Below are 11,670 nucleotides of genomic sequence, written 5' to 3'. Positions count from 1 at the left end.
CACAGCAAAACAGTTTAAACGTTATTTTGTATTTAATAACTCCTTTAGGAAAGTCCTAATCCTGCTTGGTATGATAATAACCTACGAAGTCGGATTTGGCATAAAAATGTACATGAAGTACTTTAAATATAATACGTTATGCTACAGGATAATTACAGATTCGTTAATACCTCACGTTAATGTTGCAGCTGAAGATGATTTTAATTACTTTTACATAATATTACCGATATTAATACGACCTTTTAGATTTCGATTTTAAATTTGCAATAATATCAATAATAAAACTTTAATTGATACTTTAAAATAAAAGTTATGGTCGATCCACCGTCTCATTCACTCTTCTCTTGTGGCACGAACAAAAGACGTATATGATCTCCGATTTTCAGCGCTTCTGATGGACGTCAGGCAGCATCTGAGTTATACGTGTTTCCTTTTTGCATCTTTAAGCTCCAACAATCATCTGGTTCCGCTAAAACAGGCTAATGATCGTCTGTAGGTGACGGTTTAAAAGTAACAGGCCTGATGGAAGAAACGTGAATCGTCCTCATGGCGAATGATTTGGTGAACAAACAAGTGTAATCTGCAAAATTCGTGAACATTTTGATGTATAATATTAGTAGTAGTACCAGCTGTTTCCCTTCCAGATAAATGTGGGAACCGATATACGGTAGTTTTTGTTTTACCCGACGGAGCACGAAGGCGCACAAAGTTCACTCGTTTCCTTGGTAACAGGATTACGTACGCTAGTGAGCAGTTTAGCCGACATGGACATCAGGGAGCCGGGTGAGTTAAACACGTCACGACACTTCTGTAAATGAACTTTTTCACTTATGAGAAATGGCGGCAATTTAACGCCGCGTGCGTCTTTGATTAGCCGCCTCGGCTAACTGACGTTGCTCGCGCGGGGACTCTGATGAGAGCAAGTAACGGAAACACACTTCAGAGCCGATGTTGCGTTTGTTGTGAACGTTAGCGCTGGCTACCTGCCTGTTTTATCTTACAGGTGTTAGCAGAAGGGCAGTGCTCACCTGTGTGCTCGCTTTATCTTCTCAGAAATCCGGAGTAGTGGAGACAACATGGTAAACGTGTTCGATACGGACGAGGAGCACTTTGCTATTTCCAGGTGGGTTGTTGTGAAACGCTTTCTAACCGTCTGCAGGAAGCTGACGTCCTGTTTTAAGTCAGATTTGATGCACTCATCGTGGGCATGAATATCAGGGTAATTTTGGGCTTTTTAGCGATTTCTCACTTTTTCCAGGGTGGAGTGATTGTACAGCAAACATGTTTAACGGGTGCAAAAGTTCAGAGTCATTTGGGATTTTCTCTTGCTGTGTAAAATCCACCACAGAGCAGGAACTCGTGGAGTTTGTGCTGATTTCTCTCACTTCTCTCCCTTCAGTTCCTCGGCTGCAGACACGGCCTTCGATGGAGTTATTGGCTGCATAGAGGACATCATCATGGGTAGGTTCACTGACAGTGCCACCAGTTAGTGATGAACACGCGCTTTCTACATGTCCACTGCTTCTCTTTCAGAGGACGACTTCCAGCAGATTCAGCAGATTTTCATGGAGAAACATTACCGTGAGTTTGATGACTCTGATGAGAACAAGCTCAGCTACACGCCCATCTTTAATGAATATGTAAGTGTGGGCAGATTTCACTCTCACAGTCATACAGAGATGTTCAGTTTTTACAAATACGTTGACTTAAAGCAGAATCTTGGCTGTTATTTAGGTTGACCTGCTGGAAAAATACCTGGAGCAGCAGCTGATGGAGAGAATTCCCGGCTTCAGCATGGACACCTTTAAAGAGTTACTCATGTAAGATGTGACAGAAGTGGAACCTGAACTGAAAGCAGCCCATGTGTCAGTTATGTTGTGTTGCTCGTAAGAAATGTTATTTTGCAATAGACCACAAGGTGGCACACAAGTACACTGAAAAAGTGACGAGTTTATCTCCTTCCTCTGCAGGCAGCACAAGGAGGAAGTGTCAGGTGACATCTTTGACATGTTGCTGACGTTCACTGACTTCATGGCTTTCAAGGAGATGTTTCTGCAATATAGAGCTGTGAGTTTTCTGTGAGCTGGAGAATAACTATAAAAGTGGCCCCATTTAAATAACAGGGCAGCTGTGACACGTGGCTCTTTGTTATGAAGTTTTGAACCGTGTGTGTGTGTGTGGGGTACTGTACATTAATGCTGAATGTATTTGTGTGTTTCTAGGAAAAGGAGGGCCGGTGTCCAGACCTGAGTCAGGGACTGGTGGTCACATCTCTGAACCTTGGAGGCTCCAAGCATGCTGACTTTAATGAATCTCAGTGAATCTCTGGAAAATTGTTCCAGGGCCTTAATGAAAGTGTTCGATTCAGAGTCTTTTAACGTAAATCTTCCGTCTGTAACGGATAATTTATATTTGTTTCTCTGCGTTTTATGTAGAGGGGTCAGTGGAAGAGCCTCTGTGTCTGTTTGCCATGAAAGTTTGAAGGTTTTGCCCACTTTCTGTTAACAATCACTCGACTGCATGTGACTCCTTGAAAAGTTAATATTTCTTCAACTGTAATTCACATTTTCATGCTTTCACTCGTGTGCAGTGATTCTGTTTAGCTTTTACTGGAACGGCCTGTTTGAAACAGGAAGTCGAGTATTTCTGTCCCTGTGCTGTGAAACAAACATGCTTCGTTTTTCAGAAAGTAGTAAAGTAGAACTAATATATGTTTCATGGACATATAAATTATATTAACAGTGTTTAAGTTTCGAACTTGTCAAAGTGACGTTTAATGTAAAATGATTGTGTGTGTCTGCAGTTAGTTTTTGGTACAAATTGTTTTTACGTGTTTAGAAATGTTTCATTTTCCAAGTATATTTATTTCTCCGGTGAAATGCTGTTGTTGTTACGATTGTCTGTAAAAAAACAAACAAACACAAAACGATATTTTCAAATAAGCACAAAAGAAAAACCTCAGTCGTTTATTTGAAGTGTGTAGCTGAGCTCTAGCACTCAGCGCAGGATTTCACCAACGTCCAAACTCTTGGTACAAAAAGACTCGCGTGGTTCATAAAGGCACGTACAGTACAGCAGGAGAGGAGCAGACTTTCACTTAAATCACACAAAAACAGTGTTCCACGCCTGTGGATCGATATTTGAATCATGCAGAAATATCCAGTGTCAGTGTGTCAGCATCATGATTATTTTCTTACAGGTGCATTATGGGTGGTTTTATTGCTAAAAGGCTCTGTTAGGCCCAGTAAACCCAAACTGTGAAGCCAACTTTCAGCGGTTTCATCCTCCTCTTCTTGTTGGTAGATGCAGAATGCAGCAGAGAACTGCCCAAAGCTGGAGGTCGAGATCTGCGGTCCTCCCTTAGCTAACAGGTTTTTCCACTGGTGATCTCAGACTAACCAAACAACCCTCCACTGTAGTTAGCACATGCAGCCTGTGCTTATTTTTCTTTTAATGCTGCTCACATTTTCAGATTTTGTTCAATTATTACTGAAATTTATAACTTTATGTACATAATGATTCAAGTGTATTTTTAATGCAATCTAGGATTATTACATTTCGTAGTAGTAATACAGTATATTTACTGTATTACTGGGATGGCTAAAACAATAAACCACCTGGAACAGATTTCATCTCGTGGTTATTATCAGGGTTTGCCTCAGTCAGGATCTGAGTTTTGTGAGCTTTGTTCCTGGGAGCAGCACCGCTGGCCGCACAGCCCTAAGTCGGCACTGTGTTGGTGGCGGCGTTTCCTCCGTCCCCCTTCCAGTCCAAGTAGGAGAAGAAAGCACTGGCTGCGTACACAAAGGTCACCACAGCACCAAAGAACTGCAGCGAAAGAAAATGAGAAGAGACGCGGTTACACCGCCGAAGGGACTCCAGGAAGCTGAGCAAAAGTCTGAAATTCTTATCAGCCATCATAAATCACAGTGATGTTTATATTTCTGAATTCATATCTATACCAAGCCCAGCTGTGTGATTTAGCAGGTTAAACAATGTACTAGTGGGACCTTACCTCTATAATCTAGACAGGAGTGGCTCAGAGGCAGTTTCTGATAAGAGTGTGTGTGTGTGTGTGTGTGTGTGTGTGTGTGTGTGTGAGTGTGTGTGTGTGTGTGTGTGTGTGTGTGAGAAATCATGTGATCAATGCTTCTGCTAAAGCTGTAAACCAGGACAGACTTTGACCTGCAGGAGGAACTGTAAAACACACTGATACAGGAGATGTTTCTGCCAATGTAAGTCATAGTCACCTGCCACTTTATAAGGCACACCTATTCAGCTGCTCATTATTGCAAATATCTAAACAGTCGATCACTTGGCAAGAACTCAGTGTGTTTAGGCGTGTAGGCCTCGCCAAGACAGCCTTTGATTGTTGGTGTCAGACAGGCTGGTTTAATTATTTCAGACATTACTGATCTGTTCCTCAAACTGTCCTCTTGAAACGAGAGTGAGTTCACTGTACTCGAATGGCCTCCACAGTCACAACATCTCCATTAAATAGAGAAGCCTTTCGATTTGGTGATGTGGAAAACCTTCATCACGGATGTGTAGCCGACGAATCTGTAGAAACTGTGATGCTGTGATAGCGTGGACGAAAAACTCGGATCAGTATTTCTAGCATCATGTGGAATCTGTGCCATGAAGAAATTAAGCTCTTCTGAAGACAAAAGGTCGTTCCCAGCACTAACAGCACTAGCGAGCGGCACACCTAATCAAATACACCGAGTGCGTTATAAAAGGCTGTTCTGTGTTCCCTGGACATTGGGCTAGTTTGTGAGATAGTGTGAGTGGTGACTTACTGCAGCAGCTGCCAAATGTCCATAGATATAGAGCCCGTGGAAGGGAGCCACATAAGCTGCGTTGGTGATGAAAGCAGTGAGATAGAGGACTGTGGCTGCGCTAAAATACACCATCACCTGAAACAAATGGAGAAAACGCACATTACATCAATGCACAACGACTCGCCGTCTTCCTGCCACACTGTGCCCCTCTGTGGCTTCGCATCCTCGTCTTTTTCTCTTTCTGTCTTTGAGCTGTTTCTGCAGCCTTGTCATCGTCACCACTTCATCAGCCTTTTTGTTGCTCTGTGAGAGTACACATTAGTATCGCTGACGTTCATGCACCGTCTCTCAGAACTGATGACCAAACATCCAAACTGCAAAATCAAGGAACCGGTAACTGTTTCTAATACAACCCGTGACTAAGGGTGTAATTCCCCTGTAGACTGAACTTCAACATATTTTATTTAAAATTATGATGTCATTATAGTCACATACAAATATTTCAAGTTATTAACAGTAGACTGAGGATGTAATGAGTCGCGGTTTTACAGGAAACAAAGGAATCATTACACTGTAATTAATTCAAATAATGTAATTTTAAGTTATTTACTAATCATAAATCAAACAATTTTCCTATTTTACATAAATGGTAAACGGCCTGTATTTGTATAGCGCTTTTACTAGTCCCTAAGGACCCCAAAGCACTTTACACACCCAGTCATCCACACACTGGTGGAGGCAGCTACAGGTGTAGCCACAGCTGCCCTGGGGCAGAAGCAAGGCTGCCATATAGCACCATCGGCCCCTCTGGCCAACACCAGTAGGCAGTAGGTGAAGTGTCTTGCCCAAGGACACAACGACGAGACTGTCCGAGCCGGGGCTCGAACCGGCAACCTTCCGGTTACAAGGCGAACTCCCAACTCTTGAGCCACGATCATAAGTATGCTGCACTTTGAGGTGTGCAGGGTGTGTTGTGCTGGAGACACACATTATACTGTAACTGCGGTACAATTAATTCTTTGTTTCCTGGTTTTTCTAATGTAACAACTTTTAAGTAGTTAAATGCACTGAAATGATGCCCGAAGTCACAGGTGGTTTATAAAATGTTGCCAAGGAACATCTCTGTGTACGTTCTTTGACTTTATTCGTCTTTGCCCTCCGTCTCTCACATACCGTCAGGGGCCATGGGACAGCAGGCAGTGTTTGTGTGACACCAAACAGGATGACGAAGAAGAGGATGGTGGTGAGGATCCACAGAGTGATGGCGACAAACAATACCCAGCCATACGCTCCTCCCACTATAGAGGTGCCTGCTATCAGCGCCCAGTGGAGCAGCCCAAAAACCTAAATAGGTGAGAGGGAGGAAACAACAGGTGCATCAGTTTGGGGGCACGAAAAATAAAATTATGTAAACAGTTATTACATTATTAACAAACAAACAAATGGTGACTGGTGCTCATGGAGTGCTGTTCTACTCTGAGCACTCAAAGTGCTTTTTACGATGAATCCATCCAGTTAAACAGACATTTCTATACCTTGGCTAACATTCACATGGGGCAACTACCGACCTTCTGATTGGTAGATAACCGCCTCTATCTGCTGAGTCACAGGTAAGCAGTAGTTACTGTGTTAGACGGAGCATGCAAGAACAACGTAATCACCTCCAGCAACTGTATCCATTATGTATGGGTTCATTTTTGAGTAAAATCTTAGAATTCATATATACCAACATTTACAGTACACATGGCTGTTGTAATCTTTCTTCAACCATCAACTTCTGAGGAAAACACCAGCTGTTAAATGCTTTGCGATGCTCAGCAGATATTCGTCAGCAGATCTCAGATTTTAGAATAATCTCGTAACCTGAGTTTACTGCACTTGACGAGGTCACTGATGCCCAGATAAGCACCACAGACTGTCTGTGACACTGAGGTGGGCAGACTGTTTTCATGGGGATCTTAAAAGTCAGTCTGACCGACTCTTGCAGGTACTGTACAAAACACACGAGGCGTCCCTCTTTCCCTGCACGCATGTCTTCCTGCTTCAGTCTCATGAGAAAGGACATGACAGTCCATTATGTATGCACAGGTCAGGTTTCACTTTTTACACACATGCATACACAGCACGCTCTCCTAAGTAGACCTTTGCAAAGCGGCTGCATCATAACGAGCTTTTCTCTTCTGAACCGAAGGAAGAGGAAATCATTTGAACTTCCTGAGTAAAACAGTAAAGTCCAGCTGTGATGCACATGTTCGACCAGGGAGTTTGCTGTGACACTGCTGTGTAAACTGTGTTTACCAAAATGAGCGAGGAACTTGAATGAAACGGAGGGCATTCACCTTTGATTTAAAACAAAAAAGCAAAACAGTGTCGAGCTGGATGAAGTGGAGAGGACAACTCTGCACCATAAAGTGTTCTAAATATATCGTTTAATGGCCAAAGTTCAAACATTGCTCAAGTTAAACTGTGTGCTCTAGCACAGCAGCAGGAGTTTATGCATTATGCAAATGCATTTTATAATGGAGTGTGCAGGGCATGTTGTATATTAATACTGCATCAGGACCTGGAGACCTGAAACAGGAGACTAATCGTGTTCTGCTAATTTCAGAGTAAGGACAGGTGAAAAGATGCAGTCATGGAGATATGAAAAAAGGTTTGTTTTTAAAAATGTGTGCAAAAATATTGCTGAGACTAACTTGTTGTTTTTTTATGTTGATGTTGTTGATGTGGAGATGGAAAATCAACAAGGTGGTGCTAAACATTATGGATATCAAACAATGATGTCACAATGTTTCAGCCGCAGCAAACTTTACTCTCACATTACTACTTCTGTTTTTTCATTGTGGAAACAGCGTCTGGGAAGAAAGGCTGTGTTTCAGTTTTAATAAATGCTCGTCAAACAACAGCTAATTTAACATTTTGAGGGGGTTGTTTTCAATTCAACTTTATTTATACAGCGCCGAATCACAACAGCAGTCGCCTCAAGGCGCTTTATATTGTAAGGTCGACCTACAATAATACATACAGAGGAAAAACCCAACAATCATATGACCCCCTATGAGCAGCACTTTGGCGACAGTGGGAAGGAAAAACTCCCTTTTAACAGGAAGAAACCTCCAGCAGAACCAGGCTCAGGGAGGGGCGGGGCCATCTGCTGCGACCGGTTGATGAGAGAAGGAAGACAGGATGTGGACTGATACACAGAGTACGCAAGGTACAGCAAAAGTTTGCAGCAGTGAAGGAATACAGTGTAGGTAATCCAGGATAACTTTATATTATAATATAATATCTTTATGTTATATATCAGTCATGTGACTTAAACCTGTGATGAGCTCTTTCCGTTTATCTATGACTGCTGGTGTCATAGATAAAGACGTGTGTGTCTGCACCATTAATCAGATGACACAGAATTTGAATGTGTGTCAACAAGTTTCCGTTTATGCTCCATAAACCTTCCTGGTTATCTATAAACAATAAAAATGACTGCATGCTGCTTTACTGTGCGGTGCACAGTCGGAAAGCTTCACTATCAGAAAGTGGCACAGAGCCTGGAAAATGAAATCAATGATGGTGTCTGCTTATGTAAATCGTTTTTTCTCCAGATAAACCTCATTGTGTGAAGTACCAGGTGAACAGTGATACGACAGCAGCTCTCAGCCTCGGTCCAATCTCCCCCCCCCCCCCCCCCCCCCCCTCCCTCAGGTATGTACTGGCTTTAGGCAAAGGAAACATGGCTGACTAACGTCTGAGAGGTGGCGGAGGTCTTTGGCTCCTCCTGTCACACTCCACTGATCTCCCCAGCATTGCACTAAAACTGCAGGAACAACAGTGCACGGCGGCGTCCCTGTTAATGTTCAGACTGTGAAACGTGTCACCTGTCTGGGCTTTATTAGGTGCAGTTTTTGCTGACATTTCATGGTGTTGTAGTAGTAGGTGGGGCAAAACTCAGCACGGAAAAGTAATAACGTTTTGCTTTAATCATTAACTCAGACAAATCACTTCATTTAGTCTTTTTAACGTTTAAATTGCCAATGACAGGCACGGGTGTTAATCCATGCTAACAATGTTTCTTCCCAGGTGAGAAACACGTGAACAGGAGTTCAGTCTTTTGCAGCTGCATTGAGCTGCGTTCAGCCCACCATAAGGATCATTACACTTCTTGCTGCAGTGGAATTTATGGTCTTCGGTGTTTAAATGGGTCAGGCTGTCCAAAGGTTGATAAGACGCACATATTGCCTCACTGTACATCAGGCGATGTGGGGTAAACAGCTGCAGCTCAGGGCTTCTTGTGTTTGTTTATTAAGTTTTTATGACTTTTTTTGGCAACTCAGCAAACGCAGTTCTGTCATAAACCAACAGCACCGTCATACTATCAAATTATAAAGCAGATACTGTAAGGGGAGCACTCAAGCTTGTAAGGAGTTGTGTTTGAGGTCTAACATTCTGCTTTGATCTCCACCACCTCTGAAAGCAAAAGTCTCCCTCACAGATGTTTGAGTTCTAGTTAGTTTGGTTGCTGCTCTGTGCTGAACATAAACCGACGCTGACAAGTTTCTTTTTCTACTCTTGTATTGTGTCATTAAAGGCTTATATGCTTGAAATAGTCCACTCAGGCACACGGGAGCTTCACCGAGCTTCAGTATAAGATAATTAATGATTATTTTAAAAATATAATTTGTGTAAAGCAAAGAGTTTGACAACAATAAAAGGGGAGGTGAAAATAAGCATCATATTTAAAGGACCTTTCCAGCACCTCCCACCAGAGGTAACGTACAACATGTTCATAATGCAACACTCTTCAAAAAACCTCCAAACATTCAAAGTAAAAACAATCTTCAGTGCTTTCAAAAATAAAGCATCGAAGGCAGTTTTAAAATTCACTTAAAGTCTTTTCAGCAATAAGGGGCGTGTCCATCTCTAGAGGTTGAGTCACCTTGATTAGCTTTTCCATGCTGAACAACCCCAAAGCATTTTAAATTGGCCATTCATAAACAAATCACACCATCATTTATCATTAAATCCTTCTCTCACCTCAACCAATCGCAGCAGATGGCCCCGCCCCTCCCTGAGCCTGGTTCTGTCGGAGGTTTCTTCCTGTTAAAAGGGAGTTTTTCCTTCCCACTGTCGCCAAAGTGCTGCTCATAGGGGGTCATATGATTGTTGGGTTTTTCTCTGTATGTATTATTGTAGGTCGACCTTACAGTATGAAGCACCTTGAGGCGACTGTTGTTGTGATTTGGCACTGTATAAATAAAGTTGAATTGAAAACAACCCCCTCAAAATGTTAAATTAGCTGTTGTTGTTTATTAAAAACTACAGTTACAGGCTGTTTTAGGAACTTACTTTTGTATCTTCAGTGTGAAAATTGTGTTCGAACACTAAATATTTTTATGTTTCTGTCCGTCAAAAGTCACAATGGCTAAGATGGACCGAGGCCCTACTGGTTTATAGTGCAAGAGGTTTCAGAACATAAAATAAGTAGAGTAGGCATCCCTCCCACTAAACAGAGCAGAGTGCAGGACAGACAGAAGAGTAATCATTTAGTTGGTTACATACAATTTCAGCGATCATCAGCATAGCTGGGATGCTTCGGATAAATGAAAAGTCCACCCTGGAGGATATGCTTCCAGGCAGCCCTCGGATGCTGTTCCCACCGTGGGAGTTCTGGGAGTTAGGGACGCTGGTCTCTGTGGTAACTTTGGACGGGAAGTCTGCCATGACTGAGCTCTCGCAGACGCAGGTGCCACAATAATAGAGTCCTTAAGTGTTCTCAATAAAAGGTTTTGATGAAAAATCGAATCCCTACGTTGACTGGAGGCACCAGCAAATCTCAATCTTCAAATAGTCAAGAAAAATAAAAAATATGACATAACAGAATCATTCAAAACCCGATGCCTTCAAAAATAAAAAAATAAATAAAAAAGAAACAAAAACCCTTCACTGAGTTAAAGAGGAGCCCTCCAGCCAGACCTCCAGGTTCAGGTATCAGCTGTCAGTGTCTCCACCTGCTCTGACAGGTGTGTAATGGTGGAGGCGGTGTGAGTCTCTCTACACATTGCCTTCTCCTTTTCCCTCTGACACACCCACACACATATTGAGTGCGTCGTCATCTTCTCCCCATCTGCTTTGGGTTGCTCTCTTTTGCTCCCCTGGCACCTCCCATATGCTCCTGCAGGCTGCTCACCTGCGGCGCTTCAGTCACTAATGTGTTTGAACTCCAGGAGGAGGGAGGAAAAAACAACACAAGCTGGTGGTGCCCTCTAGGCGTGGAGCTCGCACATGTTTGTTCTTCCCCTGTGGACTGATAAGAAGGGATGACACAACGCTACATTCCTTAGTTTAATCAATAACACATATGGATGGATGCTGTGAATGTTTCAATGTTTAACTCAAAAAATCCACTAACCCAATCTGTCAGTTAAGGAGGATTTTTGTGACTTGTGAAAATTTCAGCATACTTTGTTTGCTTTTTCTTCTGTCGCTTTCTTTATTATTTGCTGTGCTGTTCATAAAGACCGTAGCTTGAAAGATTAAACAGTCGGAATACACTGAAAAATATGGAGATATTAAAAAGAAATAATTTTAATTCTTTGCAACTATTAAAGAATTACTGCATAAATAGACCAAAACAAGAAGCAAAGAAAAAAACATTAAAGCCAGAAATATTTTTCTCACTGATGATATAATGAGAAACAAAATCTCCATAAATTTATGTTAACTAAATTTTATTAATTAATTATTGAAATTCTTATCCTCTCCCTGGGAGACATGCCATCTATTTGAATATTATGTATTATAGTGTTTGTGGTGTAGTGAACATTGATTTTGAGCGTGTGGAAACAGTTTTAAACATGTAAAACATTTTTAGAAGTAACAATCAAACAAAAAG

General features: G+C 42.0%; 2 protein-coding genes across 3 annotated transcripts; one reads left to right on the top strand and one right to left on the bottom strand.

Annotated features, from left to right (window-relative positions):
* The first annotated feature begins 647 nt into the window (after positions 1-647).
* On the top strand, positions 648-3,627 carry arl2bp (ADP-ribosylation factor-like 2 binding protein). 2 transcript variants are annotated; one of them, XM_004569151.6, is made up of 7 exons: positions 648-783; positions 1,054-1,123; positions 1,400-1,461; positions 1,534-1,640; positions 1,735-1,820; positions 1,971-2,067; positions 2,223-3,627. In XM_004569151.6, exons 1-7 carry the CDS (start codon positions 765-767, stop codon positions 2,319-2,321), a joined length of 540 nt encoding a protein of 179 aa, XP_004569208.1. In that variant the 5' UTR covers positions 648-764; the 3' UTR covers positions 2,322-3,627. The 2 variants fall into 2 exon arrangements, with proteins under 2 accessions (XP_004569208.1, XP_004569209.1); XM_004569152.4 differs by lacking the exon at positions 648-783 and adding an exon at positions 820-923.
* Positions 2,941-10,966, bottom strand: pllp (plasmolipin). The gene is made up of 4 exons (XM_004569150.3): positions 10,338-10,966; positions 5,955-6,125; positions 4,800-4,916; positions 2,941-3,828 (listed from the first exon to the last, which is right to left on the bottom strand). Exons 1-4 carry the CDS (start codon positions 10,497-10,499, stop codon positions 3,721-3,723), a joined length of 558 nt encoding a protein of 185 aa, XP_004569207.1. The 5' UTR covers positions 10,500-10,966; the 3' UTR covers positions 2,941-3,720.
* Positions 10,967-11,670: the final 704 nt, after the last annotated feature.

The sequence above is a fragment of the Maylandia zebra genome, linkage group LG7 (genome assembly GCF_041146795.1).
Source record: "Maylandia zebra isolate NMK-2024a linkage group LG7, Mzebra_GT3a, whole genome shotgun sequence".
Classification (NCBI taxonomy): domain Eukaryota; kingdom Metazoa; phylum Chordata; class Actinopteri; order Cichliformes; family Cichlidae; genus Maylandia; species Maylandia zebra.
Note: the sequence above shows the minus strand (reverse complement) of the source record. Positions and strands in the feature narration are given on the sequence as shown.